General features: G+C 57.5%; 4 protein-coding genes across 4 annotated transcripts; 2 read left to right on the top strand and 2 right to left on the bottom strand.

Annotated features, from left to right (window-relative positions):
• Positions 1-81: 81 nt before the first annotated feature.
• On the top strand, positions 82-2,556 carry MONBRDRAFT_29593 (uncharacterized protein; the record flags this gene model as incomplete). The annotated part of the gene is made up of 8 exons (XM_001750062.1): positions 82-272; positions 377-425; positions 529-632; positions 775-1,352; positions 1,465-1,571; positions 1,681-1,989; positions 2,152-2,364; positions 2,455-2,556. The coding sequence occupies 8 exons, from the start codon at positions 82-84 to the stop codon at positions 2,554-2,556; spliced, it is 1,653 nt and encodes a 550-aa protein (XP_001750114.1).
• Positions 2,557-3,270: 714 nt separating this feature from the next.
• On the bottom strand, positions 3,271-4,201 carry MONBRDRAFT_12210 (uncharacterized protein; the record flags this gene model as incomplete). Its single annotated transcript, XM_001750026.1, has 2 exons — positions 3,271-3,660; positions 3,797-4,201. 2 exons carry the CDS (start codon positions 4,199-4,201, stop codon positions 3,271-3,273), a joined length of 795 nt encoding a protein of 264 aa, XP_001750078.1.
• Positions 4,202-7,357: 3,156 nt separating this feature from the next.
• On the bottom strand, positions 7,358-9,585 carry MONBRDRAFT_29592 (uncharacterized protein; the record flags this gene model as incomplete). The annotated part of the gene is made up of 9 exons (XM_001750025.1): positions 7,358-7,564; positions 7,792-7,866; positions 7,976-8,061; positions 8,222-8,285; positions 8,489-8,569; positions 8,710-8,781; positions 8,999-9,124; positions 9,272-9,330; positions 9,519-9,585. 9 exons carry the CDS (start codon positions 9,583-9,585, stop codon positions 7,358-7,360), a joined length of 837 nt encoding a protein of 278 aa, XP_001750077.1.
• Positions 9,586-10,322: 737 nt separating this feature from the next.
• On the top strand, positions 10,323-26,215 carry MBCDH19 (uncharacterized protein; the record flags this gene model as incomplete). The annotated part of the gene is made up of 7 exons (XM_001750061.1): positions 10,323-10,577; positions 10,700-11,226; positions 11,324-13,490; positions 13,515-13,671; positions 13,864-14,990; positions 15,032-25,750; positions 25,808-26,215. The coding sequence occupies 7 exons, from the start codon at positions 10,323-10,325 to the stop codon at positions 26,213-26,215; spliced, it is 15,360 nt and encodes a 5,119-aa protein (XP_001750113.1).
• Positions 26,216-26,485: the final 270 nt, after the last annotated feature.

Raw genomic sequence — 26,485 nt, 5'->3', positions numbered from 1 at the left:
ACCCGGCCTTCTACTACCACGCGCAGCGATGGTTTGGCTCAGGCCGCCATTATTGCCAAGGTTAACGGCAAGCTGTACGACATGACCCGCCCCCTCGAGGAGGACTGCACCCTTCAGTTCCTCAAGTTTGATGACGAAGAGGGCCGTGATACTTTCTGGCACTCTTCAGCGCACATCCTGGGCCTGGCCATGGAACACTACTTTGGCGGCAACCTCTGCTATGGTCCCCCCATCAAGGATGGCTTCTTCTACGACATGGAGATGGGCGATCGGTCTGTTTTTGCTCGCAGCACACCCGGCCCGACACTGCCTCGCCATGTGCGGCATCGATGGTGCATCTCGTTGCTCAAGATCTTTCTTTGTCTGCTCTTCACAGCCACGTTTCGGAAGAAGATTTCAAGACGCTCGAGTCGCTGGCCACCAAGGTGGGTCCTTGCGCGCACATTCCGTCTTACCTGGTTTCGTCGGGGTTTTGTCTTCTTCCCCTCGTGTGTCTGATCTTGTTTATCTTCTCCCCTCGTTGTGCAGGCTACCAAGGCAAAGTATCCTTTCCAGCGCCTGATCGTGTCCAAGGAGAACCTCCTCCGCATGTTCCAGGAGAACCCCTTTAAGCAGCGTCTCATCAAGGAGCGGTTTGTTGGATGTTCCCGCGATGCTTTGTTCACTGAGATACCTTTTGAACGATTTCATTGTTGAGCAACCAGACGCATGGCTCATGTCTTTTTGGATGCATCATCAATCATCAATTATGACGATATCAACCCCAAACTGCAGCATCCAGGAAGCTGCCACGACGGTCTACCGTTGCGGTCCTCTGATCGATCTGTGCCACGGTCCCCACATCCGCAACACTGGCCAGATCAAGGCCTTTTGGGTTCACAAGTGCTCGTCCACCTACTGGGAGGGCAAGGCCGACGCGGAGACGCTGCAGCGTGTTTACGCTGTTTCTTTCCCCGACAAGAAGATGCTCAAGGATCACAAGGAGCTTTTGGCGGAGGCTGCCAAGCGCGATCACCGCAAGATTGGCCGCGAGCAAGAGCTTTTCTTTTTCCATGATCTCAGCCCGGGCTCGTGCTTTTTCCTGCCTCGCGGCGCGCGCATCTACCGCACGCTCATGGAAATGATCCGCGAACAGTACATCAAGCGTGGGTTCAGCGAGGTCGTCACGCCCAACATTTTCAACAAAAACTTGTGGGAGACGTCAGGCCACTGGCAACACTACCAGGAGAACATTTTCTCCTTTGAGGTGGAAAAGGAAATCTTTGCCATGAAGCCCATGAACTGCCCCTCGCACTGCATCATGTTTGGCCACCGCAAGCGCTCCTACCGTGAGCTCCCTCTGCGCTTTGCCGGTAAGTTCCCAAAGCATGCTCCCGCTGCACTTTGCACTTTGTCGAGCCTGAGCTGGCCAATCGATCCCTGCTCTCTGCCTCATCGCAACCTTGCTGCTGTCCTGCTGGCCAGATTTTGGCGTGCTTCACCGCAACGAGCTGTCGGGTGCCTTGACCGGTTTGACGCGCGTTCGGCGCTTCCAGCAGGACGATGCTCATATCTTCTGCGAGCCCGAGCAGGTGGGGCAGGCCAAGCCTCTATAGTTGTTGTTCGGGAAGACCGCGAACGTTTTCAGTGTTCCTGTTTCTGATTCAGTGGTGATTCTTACTCTCTTTCGGCTGCATATAGATTGAGGAGGAGATCAAGGGCTGCCTCGACTTTCTGAATGAGGTGTATGGTATTTTCGGCTTTGAATTTGAGCTGCACTTGTCCACGCGCCCCGAGAAGTACCTGGGTGAGATTGAGGTGTGGAACCGGGCCGAGAGCGCCCTCGAGTCAGCTCTGAACAGCTGCGGTCACCCTTGGTCCATCAACCCCGGAGATGGTGCCTTTTATGGACCCAAGATTGACATCAAGGTCACGGACGCCCTCCGCCGCCAGCACCAGGTTCGTCCCTTGTGTTGCTCGGGCGAACGAGACCTTTGGGCTTCCCCCCTCGTGCCAAATGTTCACTTTTTTTTTTTTTTTTTTTTTTTTTTGTGTGTGTGTGTGTGTGTGTGTGTGTGTGTGTGTGTGTGTGTGTGTGTGTGTGTGTGTGTGTGTGTGTGTGTGTGTGTGTGTGTGTGTGTGTTGCATCGCGCCGTCTTGGGTTCGGTGGAGCGCATGTTTGCCATTCTCTGCGAGCACACTGGTGGAAAGTGGCCCTTTTGGTTGTCGCCACGTCAGGCGATTGTGATCCCCGTCGCGCCCCAGTACAACGAGTATGCGAAAGAGGTCCAGGCTTTCTTCCATCTCAAGGACTATGCCATTGATATTGATGACTCGACTGCAACGCAGCTGCAGAAGAAAGTCCGCAACGCCTGCGTGGCGCATGTACGTGTTCTCCAAGCCGCGTGTCTTTCAGAAGCAAGGTCTGGGGGTTTTGATGGGCCGGTCAGCAGCTCATTGTTTGATCGCTTTTAGTACAACTTCATCTTTGTGGTCGGTGACTCGGAGGCCAATCACAAGACGGTCAACGTGCGCACGCGTGACGGCCAGCTCCGCGGTACGTTAGGGCTCTGTTGAGCAAATATGATGCCTGGTTTTTGGGCGTTCCGTGATGTCAGGGCGGCGCGTATGATCTGGCTCACCATCTATCACGTTGGGGTTACCTCCTCATGTTAGGCGAGTTTTCGCTGGAGGCCATGGGCAAGCAATTTGAGGTGCTGTCGACGACGCGCCGCCTGAACGATGACCCTGTGGATGTGTCCCCTTACGAGGGTGCTGTTGCCGTACCAGCGGGCAAGGGTGATGTGCCGGCCACTTCGGCGCCCGCGGCCGATGCTGCCGATGCTGAGTAACTCGGTGGTGGCATTGCATGCCGCACGATGGGTCTGCTGTCGACGCCTTTTTTGTTGTGTCGTTTCCCCTTGTTTTCACATTTCGTCATCACGTGTCCAAGCATGCATTGTGGGTCGGAAGACCGATTTTGGCCACTTGTGTTTGTTGCCTTCTTGCTGCAGATGGCGTGGGGCCTTGCTCAGGATGGGTTTGCTTGACATGGCCAATAGCGGGCATGCCTGGCGAGGCGGGAGCTGTATTGTTTCATCTGTTGTTGTGTTCTTTTCTATCAATTGACATGTTCAGCTTGGCGTTGATATGTGCATGGGCAGCTCATGTGAATGCAAGTCCGGGCCAGCGGAGAGCAACGGCGCGCAGCGCCATCTTGGGGCTCGAGCAGAGTCAGGGGAGACACCATGATGCAGAGCAGACACGAGGCTGGACAAGGGACGGGCGGAATCAGACGGCAGAAAAGCGTACAGTTGGGGACGCAATGGCCTCTCGGCGAGTAACGCGGTGTGGAGACGGGGACTTGAAGACAGGGGTACGACGGGCCCCAGGGAGCTCCACGGTTTCACTCGCGTCATCCTCGGTTTGGCTTTCGCTACGTAGGCTGCGGGCATCGCTCATGCGATGGGAAGAGGAGGGTGTCCTGGGGCTGGGTGCCTGGAGTGTGGAGGAGCGCGGGCTGGTGGTGTTGCTCAAGTCTTCGGGGCCTTGGTCAGACAAGAGGACCTGCTGAACCTGTTGCTGGAGCCGGTTGTCAAAGTCGCGCTTGATCTGGCCAATAACATCCTGTTGCTGGTTGACCGTGTCTTGCTGTTCTTTGGTCGTGCGCTGCAAGTCGGCCTGCGAGGCGTGTACAAAGGGCAAACCCAGCCGGGCGAGACGGTAAGACACAAGTGAAGGCGAATAGCAGGTTTGGGCCGGTGCATGGTTCAGCGCGTGAGTTGAGGGTGTTTGGGACTGGCATGGACGATCGAACCAGGGCGGTCTGAAGACGCTGCAGGCGGGCTTCCACGGGGCCCATTTCGTCTGAAGGGCGTCGGCGACGAGTGGGCGCCTGCAGCTCGACCAGGGCGGCGCCGCGGCGGCTGGGTTCGAGAAGACGGTCCAGGGTGATCCCGTTGCGGGGGCTCGTGCTCTCGGGGCGCGTTATGGCAGGGCTTGGGGATGATGGGTAGGGCAGCGGAACACGCGTTTCGTTTGCGTTACGGTGGGCGGTCAATCCAGCCGACCCCCTCATGGGTGTGCGAGTCAAAGCGGTGTGCTTGCGCAGCGGTGAGCGATGCGGTGTATGCGGGCTTCGCGGCGTTGCACCGGGCGAGGTCGGCGTGCCCCTGGTCGGCGGTGACCGCTGCTTCGTGCTGTCAATTCCATCTCCAACCATGGCTCACAATCTCTCGCCTCTTGTCCCTCTTTTGCTCTTTTCCAAGCGTGCAAGAGTAAGGTGGGAGAGAGGTGTTACTATCGCGGATGTTGATGGACGATCCCCGCACGACACAAGCGGGACGAAGCGACACAAGAGCGGCGGACACCGAGTCGGATCGAGCAATGCGTGCGTGCGCGCGTCGCCGAGCGGACAGCGGATCATGCCCTCAAAACAAAATTTTCACTCCGTTCGTCAACTGAAGCATCGTGCTACCAAAAGTTATTACTCGACCTAAAACCCATGGGTCTGTCGTCGGTGAGCACCTTAACAAAATATACGAAGTACACGTAAAAAACCAAACAAGCACGGTTCATAGGGTACATTCCGTTTAATTTAGGGGAATTGGGTGTAAACTTGTCACCCCCGTTCTTACATCATGATCATTGACTCTTTCGTCGTTGTTCAGAGAGGTGGATGCGGACGTTCACGTGTAAAGGGGAAAGTGAAGCCCCTGCAGAGAGACGGGAAAAATGACGAATTTGGTGGTTTCGTGTTAATCAGTCGGGAGTTGGCCAAAAAGAGAAGAAGATCTCAAATGGCAGCCGGGTGCCGGGGGTAGAAAACACCAAACGCGGAATGGTGTGCCCTGGCACCGGACGCGTTGACAATTCACATGAACCTTCTTCGTACGAGCAAGCAGATCTCAATCTTCAACCACCACCACCCCCTCCTTTAAACAGCCCCAGTACCAATTCCTGCGAAGTGGCATCCGTACTGGTCTCTCCTTGGCTGACCGACAACCTTGCCCGTGCAACTGAATGTACATCGCCTAGCCGGCTCAGGTAAATCAATTGGTTCAATTGCTGGCTGACAGTTTTGGTGACCTGTTCCACCGAGATGCACTCGATGGATGGGGTCCAGCGCTCACCTGGATCTTGGCTGTGTGCTTTTTCGATGGCTTTGTGCGTACGTTTGTCGGTTCTCCTGTTTGCAGGTGCAACCAAACTGGAAAGAGCTGCTTAACAAAGCCCAGCCACCCTCCGCCAGTCCTCCAGTGGCAGTGCATGCGTGGGAGTGGCGCCGTCGTGCTAGAGGTGTACTACTGCAAAACCTTCTTTTTCCTCAGTTGCAACTCGACCACTCCACGCACCCGTCCAGAGATGCGTAAGGCCAAGCTATAACCTGCCAAACACACACACATCTCACATCAAGGTCGACGTACAAGGGTTCATTCGACAAGCGCGTGTCAGTCTCCATGGCCTCGAATGATCTTAACTGGTTGTTGGAGGCCATTGAGCAGGATGCCCGACGTGGCAATCCATACCCAGTGTTAACCACGGCGCCTGCTCTGCATCTACCTCAAGCATCCGTCGGCTCGGAGGCCGCGCCCATCTGGCCTGGACCAAGTGTGCTTTCTTCCCTGGGTCATGTGCCAACCCGTCAGCTACAACCTGGCACCCACGTAGCCACAACAAACTCGGCGACGGCCCTGGTCAATCCTGCTATGTTTGATTCATTGGCATTTAGTCGCATGCTCCCGATAACTACAATGAGTGGCGCACAACTAGCAACTTATGGCAGTTTACCATCATCATCATCATTATCATCGTCCTCAGCGGCTCAATTGATGCATCCTGCTGGAAGGGGCACGTCGATAAGGAACGAGGATGGCCTTGTGGCATCATCGCCGTCGCTGGCTTCACAGATGGCACCGGAATCGTCACAGCAGCCGCAACAGCATCAGTTGCAGCGCGATGTGAAAGCTCGACAGCAACCACACGCATCCTTCCGCTCCAATCACCCACCTCGACCCAAGACGGAGCGAAATTATCAGCCGCAGCCGCAGCAGGGCGTGTATTGTCCGCCTACCTGGTTTGAAGAAGGTGTCGCAAGCGTGCCCACGACTTCAATCAGCCCCCTTACTCAGGCGTTGCAAGGTCAACTTGAGACACACCGCCAACAGGCGCTATACCACCTGCAAGCATTTCAGCACCTCCTCCAGTTGGTACAGCAGCCGAATGCTGGGCAGGCATCAAGCTCGCAGACACCTCACAGTATCGACCAGTCCCTGCAGGCACTCTTGGGCCTGGGTGGAGAGAATATCAGAAATGGATCCAGCGCAAGCCAGCTGCCTGTGTCCGTGGCTCCCACCGGTTTGGCCCAGAGGGGAAGCAGCCTTGGTTCCTCTTTGGCAGTACCTATTCGGTCAGTGCCGCAGCAAATGCTATACGCCATGGAGTCGCGCCACACAAAGCCGTCGTTGCGTCGTGCCTCGGCATCGGTAGCCGCGCCTAGTCCTGCAAACAACAGTGGCCCTGCCAATGTGTTGGATGTCGATGTGGTCGCAAAGCCCAATCAGTCCAGAACGCGAACGAAACAGGTTCGGGCGTCTCCGTCGTCTCAGGCCTTGGACGCACCAGAGGCGCAGCAGTCTCCGCTCGTCTTGTCCGGCGCTTCGACGCCTCGCTCCCGCCACTCACAAGGGCGCGCGAGCAGTGAGCAACGGCATCCACATTCAGAATGTGGCAGTCCCAAGCGCAAGAAGGAACAGTAGTGTCTGATGATGTGTGTCTGGGCTGGGCTGTTCAACGCGATGGCGACATCGTTTCCAGACCATGCTCGCCTACCACGTGTCGCTTGCATCTTTGCATGCATGTTGGCAGTGTGTGCCGCAAGTGGACCGGGTTGACATGACGGTAAATTATTGCTCGTATGACTTTTGCGGACGAGAACGTGTGTGTGTGTGTTCGAGCTCTCTTTTTTTAAGCAGACGACGACAAAGTCGTCTTTTTCTTCTTGTGCTGCTTTGTATGTTGCATGTTGTTGTGTTGTGTTGTTGTGCATCATATGTTTCATCATGACGCGCACATTCGATCCGAGCGGGGGCTTGAATGGGTGCGGCATCGCGGCACCATTATACTATCCCTTGTCAGCTGCATGAGGCAGGCTGTCAATCGAGTTGCCGACACGACTCAAACTTGGCATCTGATATCCACACTAGAAGTCATTCACCATTACTACATAATAATTATCATTATCGCATTATCGTGCTTGAAAAGCTGGTCTGGTCCATCTGCACGACTTGGTTCTGCATACGTTTTGAGGCATCTCAGGCCCAAGCGATCAAGCGGTTGGGAGAGGCTGTGCAGAAAATCCATGCCAGCAGGGGGCTGATCAATTGGCGCGCTTGGCGCGTTTGGCACTTTTGGCTTGTGCAGGGTTGCCATCAACGGTGGCGGGCGTCGCGGGCGTTGCCGCGTTGCTGTTGCCTTTGGTTGTTGAGTGGGGTGGTGCGGCACTTTCTTTTGCCTTCTTGGGCGGGACCTGGGCCGGCTTGGACTTGGACCGCTTTGGCAGGGCCGTGGGCGCAGGTTGCCGCCACTGTTCAGAGGCGGGAAGAGCTTTGGTCAACCGAACAGCGACAACACCGCGGTATGAATCACGCCGCATCTGTGCATGCATCAAGACCTGCCGCGGTGCCTGTGTTACAGCCACCCAGGCCTGCTGTAAAGCCAAACGCGGGACAACATGCGTTGTGATGTGAGAGACAATGCGATACTTGTACCACGCGGGGTCCAGGCTTGAGCTCGGGCTCAGGCTCGGCTCACATCTCGTGTCAGGCCAAAGAGGCGGCCCAAGTTGGCAACATCATGGGCCGAGCGCAGTACGTTGGGCGCGGAACCCTGGATGGGTGACACGGAAGACACGAGAAAAGTCAGTGAGCGATGGACGATCGGCAATGAAAATGGCGCGACAAAATGCGGGCCATGCGATTCTGATCAAGGCGCGCACCCCGGAAGTAAGCAAGATTTGGCGGCCCTTGGTCATGCGAACAATCTGTTGAGCATTGCTCATGACTCGCCGACGCGTCGCAGCATCTGCCGTCCGTCAGATACATGGTCAAAGAAGCATTGGTCATCATCCATGTGCAACGAGTAGGGAGGCGCGGCCGGGGGAGGGGCGGGCACGTGTGCAAAAGGCAGGCATGGATGTATGGGGGGCATTGGTCAGCAGAAGGACAAGTCAGCACCAACCAACCTGCGGTCAGGAGAGGACCATATTGAAGCTCAAAGTATACCCCGCGCTGGCGTGCCTGTCGGATCTATCCCAGACCCGAGCCAAGCATGTGCAAGCGAATGCATGAGCGTGTGGGGCATGTCGTGAGTACACAAGCAAACTAGAACGTGAGTCACAAATGATGGGCCCTTTGGTTAAGGTCAAACACGGAAAAGCAGGAGCACAGACACAGAGGTCGAGGCAGAGATAGAGACAGAGGCCGAGGCAGAGACGATTGGTGACACCAACCTGTGTGGGCTTGACACGAAACGGCAGTTTGGCGGTCAGGTCAAAACTAATGACATCCACTTCCAGTTTGTCCGTGCATTGCTAACGCACACAGGCGGTGAGCCAGTCAACCACACTCGTCATGGGGGGTGGGGGGAGAGGCCGCCCGCATGTGGCAACCCAGAACCACCCTAAAGTGTGAAGGCGGAAGAGATGCTTGAAGTCCGGCGGAAAGAACCAACCGCAAATAGCTTGTCCGTGCCGGGCAGAACGGCCAGGATATCAAATTCGCTGAGTCCAGTAAAGCTACCTGACTGCTTGCCGCCAAGTTGAAGAGGACAAGCATCGTCCCCCCCCCCACCGAGGTTGCATGCATGTGAGTACAAGGCCGTGGTTTGGTGCCTGAGCTATAGCAAAGCCAGCGAGGACGCAAGCAGAGGCAAGGGCAAGAGCAAGGGCAAGGACAACGGCAAGGGCAAGGGCAGCGGTCGAGAACAAGGGGCAAAGCAGGGCTCGAATGTGCGGCCTAACCAAGGCAAAGGAGTTGCTATTATCGTTGAGAAGAATGGTGGCTCGGCGCAGCGGCAAAAATGGCCTTTTAGATTGTGCTGAGCCATGTGAGGGTACGGGCAGATTATCCAGGGAGAAATCCGGGTTCTACGCGCAAGCAGTCAGTTTTACGAGCGACGTGCCGCGCATTTGAACAGAGGGCGCACAGTAGAGCACAGAGCACAGGCCCTCGCTCGGCCAAGGCGAGGGTCGGGACAGGGGAGTGTTTCCGGGAGGCCAGGGAGAGCTACGCACCACGTCGGTTGAGATACGTGTTGTGATGACCTGGTTGACAGCACCGCCCTGATAACCCACTACGGACAAAGGGCACAACCAAGCACGTGTGAGCCAAGCTGATCGGTTGCTGGCAGGATGGCCCAGGGCAGCACCAGTCAAGCTCGAAGCGTTGACTTTCCGAACAAGAAGCCTTCAAAAAAGATATCGAGATGCATTCTACAAGATGGCAAGGTGACAGTGCTACGTTCTCGGAGCGTCCACCCACCTTGAGCCGCAGCGGCGACGAGGGGCGCGACCGCCGTCGGTGCGGGCGGGGTCAGGTTCAGGTCCATGTTGCGGGCGGAAAAGTACAGACGGCGAACGCAGTCACGATGGTGAAGTAAACTTACTGTCACCTCTCGGATTTTGAATTACGGGAGGCGACAACATTAGCAGGGTTTAACATGTCTTGGTTCATTGTTCCATCATCATGGATCTTGCCTGCATGCACGCATGGAGCGGGAGAGCTTGAGAGAGAAGAGAAAGAGCTTAAGAGCGAGAGAGACACTTCAGAGACGAGAGAGAGCGCGATACCGAGAAAAACATTGCTGCGCTCAGATTGATTTTCGTCGTGCACCTCTCTCGCGCGACGCCATCACAACGAAAAGAGAGGGAGGAAGAGTGAGCGCGCGCGCCTGGCAGGTATGATTTCTTTGTTGTGAGGCGTTCCGAGGCTAAATCTTGGTGCCAGCATCGGGCCCCTGGTACCACCGAGATGTGCTGATGCCCGACCCCTTTGGCGGCTTAGGATATCTGTCTGAGCCAGCATTCAACCTTGAGAACCTCCTTTTGGTGAGAGTGATCGGGACCACTCAGAGCCGCTATGCGCCTCGGCGCCTGAGGGTCCACTTGCTCTTTGGCCCGATCTGCACCTCTCCCCTCTTCTTCGGCCCGCACTCTCTACACTGGGGGAAAAGGCATTGCTTCGACGCGCGCAGGCAGGAGGGCGGCTTCATCGCTGCAACGCCCTAGCATGCAGCACTCAAGCACGAGGCGCGCGGCTACGGCGCTCAGAGGGTTTGCTGGCCACATGTGCTTGGGGGTCCTTGTCCTTTGCCTGGTGTGCCTGCCTGCGTTCTGTCAAGCCGGTTTAGCCTACGTGGATGCCAATGGGCCCGCACTCCCCGGCAGCTTGCACCAAAGCACCTTTGACGAAAGCACCTCTTTTGGAACTGTTGTGGCCTCATCTGCCAACATTGCTGCGCTCAATACTGACGTCCTGACTCGCATCGAAGCACTGCTTACGCCCCGCCCCGATGGACTCTCGGAGGGTCTGGCAGCTGTGGTATGTGATTGCGGCTGCTCGTCTCTTGCACATGACACGCCGCACTTGATTCCGTTCGGCATGTCTTTGACCGTCCTCACCCTCAACGCCTTGCGTGATTTTCTCTTGAAAAACTGATTCAGGTCCCATCGGGACTTAACGTGACTTACGGTGAAGTCTCGGGCGTGTTGACCCTCAGCGCTTTTCCGTCTCACTCTGCAAGCGCGGCTCTCTTTGAGCAGGCCCTTCGTGATCTTCAGTACTACAACTTCAAAGACGAACCTGATGGTGTGGACCGCTACGTCCAGTTCACCGTTTTCTCGGGTACAACCGCAGCATCCGCGACCGGTGGGCCAAAGACGTTTGCAGCCCTCTCCATTGTGCGTGTGGATGACGCGCCTCGCCTCGATCTCAACGCAAATGACAATCTTGAATTGGGCGCCATCCATGCTGCGGATCCTCGGTACAACGCCATCTCCTTCACCGAGCATGGACCGGCCGTCCCCTTGGCTCCAGCCGGCTTGGTGACCGATGACAACAGCGCTGTGCGGGCCTTGAATTTTACATTCGAAGCCAACAGTCGCGCATCTGGCGATCAAATTTTGGTTGCCGATGACCTCATCATGACAATTCCAAACCGCACCGTGATGGGCAATTCTACGATCATCTGGTCCGTCCGTGACGATCTTCTTCACTTGGCTGTATCTGATCCTTACCTTTTGTGCTGCATCTCAAATCCCCTTGCTTTCTGCCTCGTATTTCTTCAGGTTTGACCCAGTGGTGTCTTCGGCCGCGGCCACGCTGGTGCTTCGCAGTATCCGCTTTAACAACACGGCAGGGGAGCCAGGTGCCAGGCCACGCCGACTTGTGGCCACGGCCACTGACGCCGCAGGAGGCGTGTCAGAAGTTGCGCGCGTGGGCATTGGTTTAATCACTGTCAACGATCACGCCCCTGTCTTTTCGGCCGGTGCAGATGGCTACTTTTTCATGGTATCAGAGAACGATGCCCAACTCGTCATAGGACAGGTTCAGGCAAGAGACGAAGATCAAACGGCCGCGGGGCCCGATGTTATCACCTACCAGCTCGTTAATGTCTCTGCCCAAGTCGAGGCCGCTGTTCGTTTAGATGCGGTGACCGGCCAACTCAGCCTGAAGACACGACTGGATCGTGAGGCCGTCGATGCCCTTCGCTTCACGGTTTCGGCGCGTGACACCGCGTCGCCACCACACACATCATTGGTGCCTGTCACCATCTATGTTCTCGATGAGAATGACAACGCCCCTGAACTGCCCGTGGATGACATTGTGCTCTTCGTGGCTGAGAACACTGCATTGGACACCACCGTGGGCCGCGTGCTGGCGACGGACCGTGATTCGGGTCGCAACGCTCGCCTTGCCTACAGCCTACTCCCAGACCCGACTTCTTCCGTGGCAAGCATGCCATTGCCTCTTCGCATCGACGCCAGCACCGGCAGTTTGATTGTCAACGACACGATTGACTACGAGCTGAGAGCTAATTACACTGCGCAAATTGTTGTCACAGACGGCGGAGTGCCATGTACCGCAGGTGGTCTGCTCCAGTTTTCGCCCTGCCGTACAACCACCACCTTGATATTGGTTGTCCGCAACCAAGACGACGTTGTGCCCACGATTATGCTTGTGCCTGCACAGCAAGCGCTTCCAGATCTACCTCGCAATACAACTCGCAACTTGGTTTGGCTTGCAGGTCTTTTGGTCACGGATGGCGATGACCTAGGTTACGTGTCTCAGGCCGGCGTTCGCCTCACTGGCCCTGCCGTTGGATTGACCAATTCTTTGGATGCCGATCTCACTCCATGGGCTCGTGACCGCTTTGGTCAGTGTCCCTCGGCCTCTCGCAACAACGCATATTGGACGGACGTGCAAGTGGCCGAGAGCACGCAAGAGGCTTGTGGGCTTTTGTCCCCGCCGACCGCACTCTTTGAGAGTGACACTGAATTCCCTATTTCTGTGGAGCCCACTGCAGTGGTGGCAACACCGCGCGTCGACGTGGTCGAGCAGTGGCTGGCTGGCGACACCGTCTTCTTGGCTTTTTTTCTTAGCCTGCGTGAACCCGCGGGCTTGGAAATGCAAACTCTGCCTTTGGTAACCGTCATGCCCGCCAGTGCCGGCCAGCCCAGCCTGCAGGCTTTTTTGCGGGCCGATGCCGTTGTTGTCAGCACCCAGCGGGCTGACGATGCACTGTTTCCTGATGTCCGCCTCACGTTTGATCTTCCCATCAATCTGGCTCATGAGCCGTGGCGGCGCTATCATGTGGTGCTTGCCATCTCTCGCACGTCTATGTATGTATACCTCGATGCTCTGAATCTTGGCCCTGCGCGCGTCGTTTCTGCCAATGACTCTGGTGAAGAAACCACTCTTGAGGGCCATGCGCTGCCTGCCCCGTTTCGTCTTAATTCTGGAGCCAGCATCACCTTTGGCGGGGGTTTGAGCGCTGACACGGCCAACCGCGGGCCGTTTGCAAATATCAGTTACGTGCAGATTTGGCGCAGCGCTGACCTCTCTCGGTTGGCCTGCTGGCTGGGCTGTGGTTTGGCCTTGCCCGCCGGCTTTCAAGAGCTGGGGCCTCGACTCCGGGCTGCGCGGACCTACCGTCAATTGGTATTTCTTCCGCCCGGTAACGCTGCAGATCAGCTCTTGTTGACGAGTGAGCTCGGCAACGGCTTGACCGCTGCGGCCGTGGGCGTTCTCGCCTGGTCCCTGGATGAGCCACCGACGGTGGCCACGGAGGCTCAGCTCCAGATGCTGCCCTATGTCACTGATGCTACGGGCTCTGTACCTGGGGTGCCACTGCCCTTGTCTTACAGCCACGCCTTGGATAACGTGCCCCAAATTGTTGACATCGGCAATCCAGATGCTCTCACGTTTTTGGAGGATGGCGCTGCTGTCCCTGTCGTACGTGGGCCTATATCTGTGCAGACACGCGACGTTGGCACCGCCTCACCGCAGTGGGACTCTGTTGTTTTGCGCCTTGTCTCACGGCCGGATAATATTGAGGAGGAGCTGTCGCTCTCGGCCGACGCTGCTGATTTGGCTCTTCTCAATGGCATCACGCTGTATTGGCTAGGCAACGCAGGTGAATTGCATCTCACAGGTGACGCCTCTGTCGAAGCCTACAGTGCGCTTTTGGTGCATTGTCGCTATCAACATCTTGGCGCTGAGCCCACTCCGGGGCAGCGCACCGTGCAGGTCCACACTTCTTGGCGCAATGACACGGCGCTCCCATTTGCATTGTCCCTCGACGTTGTTTCACGGAATGATGCTCCAGCCCTGCGTCTCAACAACACGGCTCGTGACACGGCAATATTGGTGGCAGAGGGTCAGGGAGCCGTGCAACTGGCACCCAGTCCTCGTGTGCGAGACACCGACAGCAGCGCCCTGCCCTGGCTCAATCTTACGCTTCACGGTCCGCTGGATGCCTTGCCCGATGGAACGCCGGCCGAGGGTCTTCAGCTGCCCCACCCTTTGCCCATTGGTCTCGTCTTGGGTACCACCAATCACGTGGCTGGAGCAGCTGGTCAACACCACGTGCACTTGCGTGGACCAGCCTTGGCTTCTACTTGGATGCTTCTGCTCTCCCAGGTCGCATACCTCCACGCTTCAGATGGCAACACCACAAGTGGAGTGCGCCGCATCACTGTGGTTGTAGCGGACGATGGCGAGGCTGTGTCTGAGATGGCCACCGCGTACGTAGCCTTTACAGCCACCAACAACGCCCCGCTCATAGCATTGAGTAGCACGGGGGCCGTCAACTCCTCCATCTCCTTTGTTGAAGGCGATGTGGCCCGAGTCGTGTGTCCCGATGCGGTCTTGCAGGACCTCGATTCCACTGATCTGCTGCACCTCGAACTTGTTCTGCTCGATGCCTACGATGACAGTGCCGAAGGCTTATCTCTGGCTAGACTGAACGACGAGCTACAGACAGCCTTTTTGGACGGTGGCCAGCGCATCACTGTGTCTGGGCGGGCGTCCGTGAGCTCATATCAGGCAATCTTGCGCTCGCTCTCCTACTACAATCTGGCTGTCGAGCCGTTTCCAGCGATGCGTCGCATCAATGTTTTTGTTCAAGACGCCAACTCTTTAGCCCCTGCCAATGCGAGTGCACTCGCATTTGTCAGCGTCACGACCTCCAATGACAACCCTCCTGAGCTCGTGGCTTCGCCGGCTTCCCCTCGCTTACCGGAGGGATTGGCCGCCGGTTCCGAGGCCTTTTCCGTGATTGTCGAAGACCTGGACCTGGCGGGACCTCCACCCAACATCACTCACGTGCGCTTTGCCCCCTCCTATCTCAGCGTGGCCTTCAACATCACAACCACCTTCAGCCTAGCGAGGGCGCGTGCCCCTCATCCCCAGCCTGCTCTCAAGACCAACTTTTGTGTGTCAGCCAACTTGATTGTAGGGGGCACACACGCTGCTGCCCCACCGCCTGTGGCCAGCGCTGCGTGATCAAGGCAGCCCCCCGGGCAGAACTCACCTTTGTGGCGTCTCCACAGGCCATCACGCTCATCGATCGTGAGTTGTTGGCGGACTTCGAGGTTACCGTGGGTGCGCACGATGACGACTTTAGCGCCAGCCTGACGCTCACGGTTCAGGTAGATGGCATCAACGAATTTTCACCTCTATACGCGGAGGACAACATTACCGTGTACGTGTCGGAGGACATGCCCGCCGGATCTGTGCTCGCCACGCTGCAGGCCACCGATGGGGACCGCCCGGATCAGCAGCTGCGTTACGCACTCGGTGCTTCAACTTGGAATGAACTGCCGAGTCTCCTGGCAATCGATGCTTCCACGGGAGCTATACACATGCTGCAGGCCTTAGATGCCGAAATCTTACCCTCGGAGATCCGCTTTGTGGTCTGGGTCAACGAAACTGCTGGACCCGAGCCATGGCGTAGCACCCCAGCCCATGTACGGCTAGTCCTTCGTGATATCAATGAGTTTGCGCCGACCTTTGTGTCGGGACTGGATGCCAGGGTTGTGATCGTGGAGAACAATGCCGTGGGTGCCCTTCTTCATGAGTTTGTGGTGGAGGATGCCGATCGCCAAGTGCCCAACAACGAGGTACATGTTGAGCTTTTGGACGCAGCCGGTCGACCCAATCCAGCCTTCGCCCACGAGCTGCAGTACCTGCCCGGCGAAGGTCCGGGTAGCGGTGCCCGTTATCGGTTGTTACTCTTTGCCAATCAGAGTTTTGATTACGATGATACCGCCGCCGTCAATGGCCTGAGCCTCGTCATTCGTCTGCGGGATGGTGGCAATCTCACGCATGCAGCCGCCATCAGGCTTGTCATTGTCGACGCAAACGACAACGCACCTCAGGCGCGACTGGAAGAAGCGCTGACTGAGGTCCCGGAAGACCTGCCGATTGGAAGTGCAGTGGCAAGGGTCACCGCAGCCGATCTCGATGGGCCAAACTTCAATCGCTTCTCGTGGTCTGTAGCACCGGCGCCGTTGTTTCTCATGAGCGCCCGGGAGAACGGAGCGATTCTTTTGGGTCAGGGCTTGGACGCTGAGACCGCGCAAGCCCATCAGGTGGTTGTGACTGCTGTTGATAACCTGAACGCCAACTTAAGAACCAGCGTTTCGTTTGTCTTGACTGTCACCGACGTGAACGACAATGCTCCAGAGGTGCGCCTCAATAACTCCGCACCCAAGCTCAAGGCAGTGCCAGCTACGTGGGCACCACAGTCCCTGTCGTGGCTGAGGGTGGTGGATGCTGATGTCACGGCCACTACCAATCATGTAACGGGCGTTTGGCACCAAGTTTTCGAGAGTGATTGGGTTGCCACGTGCATACCGCCTTGCGTAAATGCGGACGATGACGAAGATACAGCAGGCCCCGCGTACGATTTGCTTTCGCTCATGCGCTTTGAGCGTGGCCTAACGCCACCTAACAACGATACAGTGCCCGTCAATTTCGATGGCATTGGTCTCGGTGTTTTGGTAGGTTTAGCACCACCTACCGGCACCTTACCTTATCTCTCTGAATTCGGGGTGTTGTCGATGGTCGTCACAGTGCGCGTGGCCGCCAACGCGCCCCGCCCCCTGGCTTTGATAAGCAAAGGATCTCCACAAAATTCAACAGTTTTTTATGGGTTGGAGGTGGAGGCTGATGCCGTGGTGTTTCATGCCACGACCAGTGAGCATGGACCGGTGTCCGTGTTCTTTGCCTTGGCCTTGCCTGCTGAAACTTGGTACACTCTCACTCTCACGGTGGACCTTGACCGGACCGTGGCGTTGCTAGCACGAGATTCGCATGGCATCGAGCTCAACGTGCCCGTTCAGCGATGGGTTGTCAACGGCACCACCCAAAGTCCATCTCAAGGCTTGGCATCCCCAGCAAAAACTGCTGTGCCGCTGCCAAGCTCGCTGGTGGATAGCAATGGCCTAGTGTACGTGGGAGCTCGAGTGGCTGCAGGTGGCCCCCAAGCTCTTTTGCAAGGTGCGCTGGCTGGATTGGAATTGAGCACGAGCAGTCTAGCGCTGGGCGAGCTCGGATGCCTGGCTTCATGCCAGCGTGCGTCTTTGGCACCTTCAGTGTCTGTGGCCGCTTCCCTGCCGTTTGCATTGGCACCTGGAGACCCAGCACCTCAAGCACAACCTGGGTTTGCGCAGGTTGCCGTTGCAGCACGGTGCAGCAATTCAACTGTTTGGGCTCAGCACGCTGCTTTGGTGTGTGGAGCAGAGGCGGCCATGTTGCACGGCGGCACATCAAGGCTTAGCTCCCGCCAGCTGACCCGGGTAGCAGACTTCACACCGGTCTTGCTTCCAGGACCAGACACGTTAATCTTGGCCGGCTGGTTTTGGCTTGATCCGCACGCCGCGAACGCGACGGTGTCTCTTTGGACCGTTGCGCCAAGCAATACCACTGCCTGGCGCTTGGCATTTGCTCCGGCGCATCCTGCCGGAAGTGCCCACGCGCCTACTTCCTACCGGCTCGTGCTGGAATACAAAGGGGGGGTGGAGCATAGCCAGGCGTCGTCCTTTGCTTTGATGAACCAGAGCTTGGCGCGTGGGCAGTGGCATTTTGTGGTGGTGGGCCTGCAGGCCCAGAATTACACCTCGGCCGATGTGACGCAGGTGTGGATCAACGGGCAGGCGCACTCTTACCCTTCCGCGGGCTTGGGCGCGCCCTGGGCCATGCAAACGACGGTGACGGTGGGGATGACGGATCCCTGGCGCGCCGGTGATGAGGTTGGCATCGGTACTCAGCTCATGTCAGCCCGCATATCCGACAACTCATCGGTTGCTGCAGTGGCTGCGTGCCTAAGCTCTTGTGGGCACGGTGTAATTTTGGATGCAGCTGGGGCCACGGGGACGATTGCGCTCGATTGGCAGCCCGCCGCGGCCGCTGAAATGACTGTCACGTTTGCAACCAACACGACGCCGGCAGATGCCACTCTGGCTCTGCAGACCCTGACCTGGGCCCGCACGGGCCGCTTTCCCGGCGTCTGGGCACGGAATGCGTCAGGTGTCATGTTGCCATGTCCAAACCTGACGCTTCACTTGCGTGCGTGTGATGGGCTCCATATCAGTCCCTGGGTGACCGACGCTTATACACTGGATGCTGCCGCCAGTTCTGACGTTGACTTTCCTGACTTGTCTTTATGGCTGACCTCGGAATTGGCCCAGGCCTCAACAAGCTACTGGGAACGAGACGGCGCAAGGCAAGTGTTGGCGCAGCATACCGTCCACGTCGTTGCTGAACCGGGAGCTTCGAATCAACTTGGTGTTATTGTGCGAGTTTGGTGCGTGGACTGTGGTGTTGCGGAAACCTTGGGTTTGGCACCAAGTGTGCTGGACATGGACGTTGTTCGAGTCAGCAATCTCACAAATCACAGTATCGAGCTTTTGGTGCCGCTCGAGCATGCGGCAACGGCTCTGAGAGCGGTCACTTACGCACATTCAGAGAGTGAGCTGTCCACCGGTCGTCGGCAACTTGACATCTCAATTGCCTATGCCACCGCAACGCCGAATGTTGAGAGCGAGGCTAGCGCCGCGCTGACCGTTGTTTGGCGACATCACAATGACTTTGCGCCTGCCTTTGTCAGCACCTCAACGATTCATGTCCCTGAGAACTCTCCATTTGGTACAAACTTGTTGACGCTCGAGGCCAGCGATGGAGATGGCGCCGACTCGATGTTTGCCTTTCGCTTGCTTCCAGAGGCAGACTTTAGTGTGGTTGAGCTGCTCGGCCCTACGCTGCGATTGGCCACGGAGCGCCTGGACGCGGAGACACGGGCATCCTACAGCTTTGTTCTGGAGGTATCGGACGGTAGCCTGGATGAGCCTTCCCGCCAGACCAAAACAACGCTCACCCTGCACGTGACGGATGTGAACGACAATGCACCGCGGCTGGTGGGTCCGCTCAAGTTTGCAATCCCGGAGAACAGCGCTCCGTCGACATTGGTGGGCGTGCTGCAGGCAACCGACGCCGATGTGACTTTGAGCAATCGACTGGGTGCCGCACCTTTTGCGCTGGCAAGCGGAGTCAACTCGAGCTTGCCATTCTCACTCGATGTTGCCACGGGCGAATTGCGTGTGAACGGCACGCTCGACTATGAGGCAAGCCAGGAATGGGCATTCACCGTGCGTGTGACTGATGCCGGACAACCGTCATTGACGACATCGGCTGTGGTGCACATTCTCGTGCTGGATCAAAATGACCATGCACCAACGCTCGTCGGGCCTGCCGTGTCCTTCGTACGGGCACCGGAGACCTTGCCACTCAACTCGACACTCTTACAACTTGCAGCCTCTGATCTGGATTCTGTTAGCGTTTCGCCCTTGACCTTCAGCAGCAACAGCAGTGTCCTTGCCGTTGACGCTGAGACTGGCCGTGCTTATTTGGCCACCGCGCTGGACTACGAGGTCCAGACACATCATTTTGTGCGTCTTTCCGTGTCGGACGGCATGGCAAGCGACGCGTGGGATATCGTCCTCCTTGTGCTCAACGCCAATGACAACGCCCCTCTGTGGTCGGTCGATCACGTGACGGGCCATCTGCTAGAAACGGACGGCCGTCAGGCAGTGCGCTTTTCCGCTGGCGTCGTGCCTCGTGCCTCAGACATTGACCTTAGCGTCGCCAACCTGAGCGTCGTGGTACATCTTGAAGCCGCCATTGCTCGTAACGGATCGCAGCTGCCCCCTGCAGCATTGCCCGCCGACTTATTTGCAGGCCTTCTTGCATCAGATGGTTCTCTCGTGCTAGCCAACATGGCTCCCATTGACTATGAAGCGATCACAAACTTTGTACTACGCATTGCCATCACGACACGCGTCGCTCCCTACCTCAGCGCCGATCTGATGGCCGACGTGCTCGTTGAAGACGCCAATGATCATGCTCCGGTTCCCAATGCCACGCTATACCGGTTCTCGGTTCCCGAACGAGCCGGCTCGGTCGTACCGATTGGCTACCTCGGTGCTACCGATGCCGATGCGGGCGAAAATGCCCGCTTGAGCTATGCCGTTGAGCAAGTGGCCGGGTGCCCCAGCCCTTGGCTACAACAGCAGTTTGCCATGACGAGCGATGGCGCCCTGATCTCTCCCGTATTTTTAGACTACGAAGCTTGTACGACCTACTCGTTACTGGTCCGAATCAGTGATCACGGTTCCCCCGCGTTGAGTACACTGGTGCGAGTTCTCGTGACGGTCACCAACATCAATGACAACGCCCCGGTTCTGACCAATCCCAACCTTTCCTTCCGTCCCTTCTTCGAGGAGGCACACTGCCAGTTTGTTGCTGTGCTTCAGCCGACGGATGGGGATGGAGATGGCGTAACACTGACAGCTGAGGCTGTTGACGTCAGCCGACCCGTTTTCAATGTCACAGGCAACGTCATTCGACATTCGTGTGAAGCGCCTCTGGACCGAGAGGTCGACGGCGATGAAGTGCTCCTTCGTATTACAGTTACCGATGACGGTGAGCCCGCGCGGCACACATCATACGACCTTGTTATGCCCATCTACGACATTAACGACAACGCACCAACGCTGGTGGTTCCAGCCGAACTGTTTGTGGCAGAAAATCTGCCGGCAGGCACAGTAGTGGGTCACTTCAACGTGAGCGACGCCGACTTGGACGCGGCCGGGGAGGTGACTCTGAGCTGGGCTCCGTCCGACGCTCTGGTCTTCATTGCTGCTGATGGCACCATTCGCACGCAGCGTGCATTTGACCGTGAAGGCGGTGATGATGTTTTTGACATAACACTGAATGCCACCGATGGCGATTTGCCTTTTCATCGCACAACTCGCCACATTCGAGTGAGTGTGACTGATGTCAACGATAACGCCCCTGAGCTGCGCCTTCCCGCGTCAACCTTGCGCGTGGCAGAGAACCTCATCAATGTCTCTCTTTGGACCCTTGTCGCATCGGACCCGGATTTGAACGAAAGCTTTACCTTTTCCCTCCACGCCAACGTGACGTCTGTTGGTGGTCCTCATTTCAAGCTACATCCCACAACGGGCGTCCTAGGCCTGATTCAGCCGCTGGATTACGAGCAAACTCACAGCGTTTTACTGGAGGTGACGGTTCGCGACAACGCGGGTCACGCGACACAGGACACAGTGCTAGTTTTGGTGGACAATCTGAATGACAACACGCCATACTTTAGCGCATCAGCGCTGCAACTGACCCTCTCAGAGACTCAAACGGGCGCGCATATCCTGAATCTGAGTGATCAAGTCTCGGTGGAGGACGCCGACGGTGTGTTAAGTGATACGACGCGCCTTGAGCTCGTCGGAAATTCGACGATCTTTGCCCTCGATCCCCGGCCCCCACTTCGTGTAACGGTCAACGCGACGCTCCTGGACTACGAAGTCGCGGCCCAGCACGTCTTGACGCTTCGCGTGTCTGATTCTGCCTTATCCACAACCGCCCCAGCCACGACCGTTCTCGTGCTTTTTGTTCGTGACGCTGATGATGTGCCGCCAAGGGTGTGGGCGTCGGAACTGGGGCCCGCGCTCGTTCTGACAGTGCAGGAGGATGCTGTTCAGGCAGGTTTGCAGCCGCTTGCTGAGGTCGTCGTGAGCGGGGGCGATGCAGGTGGCGCGGGCCGTGTCGCGCACTTTGTCGAGGTAGTGTTGGAGGGCATTCAGGATGAGACCGAGGTTCTGATCTCATCCTACAATGCCTTCCACTGGACGCCTTCGACCTCTCACTGGGTGGGTCGCGCCAATGTCACCACTGTGGCTGAGGCGCAGGACCTGGTGCGTGACCTGATGTATGTGAACACTGCCGTGGAGCCCACAGCCGGCACGAGAATGTTTGTGGTGCGCGTGGGCGATGCAGCGGGTGTGGCCTCGGCCAACGTAACGCTGATGGTGCAGGGTGTCAACGACCGTCCTGTTGCCACGCGCACGGCGTGGGTGATGTCTAAAATCGATGAGGACACGCCCCTCAACAATTTGAGTTGGCACAATGTAGGCATGTTCGCGGCGGTGTTGGGCACCGATGTTGACGCGAACGGTCCGCTGGGGCTTGCCATTTTATCAGCCACAGGCCCAGGCCATTGGCAGAAAGCCGCCAACTCAGATGGGGATGGGGATGGTGACCTCATGCCCGTGCCCTCGGCAGGTGCTGCCCTGTTGCTGGGAAATGAGACGGCTTTTCGCTTTGTACCAAACGACCAAGAGCACGGAACAGCAACGCTTTCTCTCCGTTTGTGGGACGGCAGCCGTGGGGTGCGTGGTGTCGCCGACTTTGATGTGGCCAGTGATCTTGCCTTGGCTGATGGAAGCTTGAGTGGGGAGGTTGTGACTGTGTCGCTGCAGATTGCACCGGTCCCGGACGCAGCCGTGTGGCGCTGGGCTGATGATAACACAACAGCAAGCGGCCCTAGCGCCGCACCTCCGCGCCAGGTGCTGTACACTGAAAACGGACCCGTGACGCGACTGCTGGCCGATGTTGAACTTTATGATTACGATCACAGTGCGAGCTTGGCCTTGTCTTCAGCACCGCAAGTCAACGTGAGCCTGCGTCCGATGTACGCGGGCGACCGTTTGTTCGTGGATGCCAGCGTATGTGCGGTTGAGACGGTGGCGCGCGTCAATGCTCTGCGCCATGATGCCCATGTGTCGGCAGAATTGGGTGATGTGCCGATGGCGTGTCTCCGCTCGCTGACCTTTCGTTCTGAAGCGGAAGAACCAACGGCGGGGCTGCGTCGCCTCACGCTGCGTACGGTTAATGGTGGGGATGGCCTGGACGCCGAGCTGGTCGTGGAACTCAGTGTCGTAGTGGTCAATGACCATGCCCCAGTCGTCAACGCCTTCCAGCAAGTTTTTACCTTTATCGAAGCGGATGAGAGTGGGGCCGGGAGTGGTGACGAGGAGTTTGAGGGAGGTAGCGGAGCAGACGATGGACTTGCCGCCGGGGTGGCTCCAGAGCTACGCATCCTGGCTGCGCTCGAGGTGCACGACGATGACGTGCCCCAGAGCGATCGATACGAGGCTGTGCTGCAACTCCACCAACCTCCGGATGGTTGGTGGGAGGGGCTGCGAAGTGGCACGAGCTACAATCACACGGTCCGGCTAGAGGCTGTTTCGCTGAGTGAATTAGAAAGGCAGTTGCGCCAAGTGACGTACTTTAATGGAGAAACCGAGCCAACCCCGGGTCTACGGCGAGTGACCGTTCAGGTCACCGACGAGGCTTTGACGGGCAGTTTGACACTGCTGGTGCGCGTTAATGCCACTAACGACAATGCACCCGTTTTCCAAGGCTCCAGCTTGCTTGCCACGATGGCGGAGCGGCGCCCCGCGGGTACGCTGGTGACGACCTTGGCGGCCATGGATGGTGACGATGACCTTCTGACCTTTGCACTGCACGAACCGTCAAACGTCCCCTTTCAGGTGTCACCGGATGGCCGTTTGTTGACCACCTCAGTGCTCAATCGCGAGGCAAGGGCGACCTACACTTTGAACGTTTCGGCATGGGACGGCCGCCACGTTGTGTTTGCCACCATGCACATTGAGGTAGCGGACGTCAACGACAATGCACCCCGATTTGGCACGGAATTGTTTGAGCTGGTGGTTGCCGAGAATGCTCCCGCGGGCACGGTGCTGGTCGACACGGGCACGGGGGATGCCGTCGCCCCCCAAGTCGTGGACCTCGATGTCGGCGCAAACGCGGCCATCACATTCTCGCTGTTGCAGTTGACGCCGGGCACCACGCTGTTTCGTGTCAACAGCACAACGGGCGTCATTTCCACGACGGCCGCACTGGATTATGAAACACGCTCTTCTCACGTCTTGGTTCTCATGGCCACGGATGGCGGCGTTCCAGCACTAAGCAGCGATGTGCAGGTGATAGTGCAGGTGCAGGACAGGAATGATCATGCGCCCGTCCTGGCGTCGACCACGGCATTCTCTGTGGCGGAGAACTCAGTCTCAGTCGTAGGCACCTTGCAGGCCACCGACGCAGACGGTGATGGGCTCTCATTTGAGCTGGTGAGCGTGCGGCCCAGCACTGCAGCCTTTCAACTGCTTCCCAATGGAACATTGTTTCTGACCGAGGGACTAGATCGTGAGGCCGTAGCAGCATACACGCTTTCCTGCCGGGTCAGGGACAACGGGGCACCCGTCTTGAGTACGTCCTTCAGCGCATTCGTGACGGTATTGGACGTTAACGACGATGCTCCGACACTGACAGGCCCCGGGAACCTGTTGTTGGCTGAAGACACGGCACAAGGCTCAGCAGTCGGCACGCTGCAAATCTGCGATGCGGATATTGGCGCCAACGGACGAGTCCGCGCGGTCCACGTTAGCTCACTAACAGCAAGCGGGACGCCCGTCCTCAGCGTGGTTCTGCCCTCGAGTACCGTCCCGCGCCCAACCAGTGGGTGTTGGTCGGCGGCGCTTGTGTTGGCAAGGGAGCTGGATTATGAAGTGCAACAGGTGCACCGGCTTCTTTTGGTGGCGGAAGATGATGGCATTATCAGTCGCGCCAGTGGGCCCTTGGACATGACCATCACCGTCCAGGACGTGAATGACAGCCCACCAACGCTAGAGGCCAATGCCAGCCACTGTTTTGTGCCAGAAAATGCGCCCGCAGGCGTCCTGCCCTTGGCCCTCGCGGTGACCGACCCTGATACGGGCTTTGTGGCGGCAAATTATGTCATTGCGCTGGACGCCACAGCCAGCACCGTGGTGCCAGCGATCATGGCCGAGGGCAGCCCCGTATCACTGAGTGCGATGGCACAGGCGGCGGTGGTGGCACGCTTTGGGGTGAGTAACTGGACTCTTACGACCGCGGGCGGACTGGACCGGGAGCAAGTAGCCCAAGTGAGACTGATTTTGCGCGTGCGCGATGTGCGCAACGGCGCCGAATCAGCAGCAATCACCGTTCTGGTCAACGTGACGGATGTGGACGAATTTGCGGCGCACTTGGTCATGACAGAGTTTGACGTGCCAGAAAACGCCGGTGTTGGCACTGTAATCGCTCGCCTGACCGTGTGGGACGCCGATGCAAGTTGGGCCTTGGCAAGTCGCCCGGCGCCCACGTTCTCGGTGGTCAACGCCACGCATGGTGATGTGAGCGTGGAGAATACGACGGGCAACCTTGTCGTGATGCAGCCGCTCGACACGGAGTCGCGGTCATGGGTTCGGCTTTGGGTGCAAGTGAACGTGGTCGCTACGGATGGCCCGACCGAGCACCAGCAGAGCTGGGTGCAACGCATATCGGTGGGCATTACGGACGTGAATGAGCGGGCGCAAATTGTGAGCCCGGTCACGAGCGTGGAGGTGCCCGCCAGTCTCCCAATCGGAGAACGGGCTTTTACCATCGTGGCCGAGGATGAGGACTTGTTGTGGCGGCACAATGTATTTGTTCTCTCGACCGTTGGTCCCTTCAATGTATCGGCACTGACGGGGGAGGTCTGGCTGATGGAGTCGTTGGAGGCGGCCGGGGTGTCTAGTTTTGCTGCCGTGGTGGGTGTCCGAGATGTCGACAACGCCGAGCTGACAGATTTGCGCAGCATTACGATCCGCGTCGTGGCCGGCAACTACTTGGCACCGAAGCTCGCCCCGGGCTTGGCTGGGCTCGTCGTGCGCGAGGATTCGCCGCTGGGTGCCTTTGTAGGCACCTTAGAGGCGACAGATGAAGACTCGGACGCAGCAGCCGTCACCTTTGAGTTGATTGGGAATGCCAGTGCGCTCCCGGTACGTCTGGCAGCCCCGGGCACTTCCAATGGGACGCTGGTGCTTGCGCGACGCCAGGACTTTGAGACGGCCTCGTCCTTGAACGTTACTGTGCGCTTGACGGATGCAGGTCGGCCACCCCGTTCGGCGGAAGTAACCATCCCCATTCGGGTCGAGGATGTCAACGAATTTGCCCCGACCTTTGTGAATGGACCAAACTTCTACGTGCAGCTGTACGAAGGCCAGGGCGCTGCCACGCTTGTGACGGTGCTGACGGCGACCGATGCCGACGGCACGGCTGGTGCCCTCACCTTTACGCTGGAGCTGCCGCAAGCCGATCTGCCCTTTGAGATCTATGCTCGTGAAAACCAACTCGATGTCTATGTTTCGCGTCGCGTGCGGCTGACGGATGCAGCGACCCTGACTCTTTACGTGTCTGATGGCCTGTACAACTCCTCAGCCCAGCTCCAGATTGACGTTATCTGAGGAGCAATTCTGGCCCATTGTTGTGCCGCGCGAATGATGATGATGATGACCTGTCCTGCTTTCTTGTCCTTGTCGGAACCGTTCCTATTGCCTATTGCTCAGCAAGGCTCAGCAAGGCACTTACACCATTCTTGTGTGTGTGAATAATTAATTGATGACCCCCCTGACGTTCGTTTTCTGAATCTCGTTTTTTTTGCTTTCTTGCACCCAAAAACATAAACGTATGACAATTTATGCTGACAAAGCGAGAGGGCAAGCAAAGGCTAAAAA

The sequence above is a fragment of the Monosiga brevicollis genome, genomic scaffold (genome assembly GCF_000002865.3).
Source record: "Monosiga brevicollis MX1 MONBRscaffold_36 genomic scaffold, whole genome shotgun sequence".
Lineage (NCBI taxonomy): Eukaryota > Choanoflagellata > Craspedida > Salpingoecidae > Monosiga > Monosiga brevicollis.
This window is presented reverse-complemented; position numbering and strand designations above follow the sequence as displayed.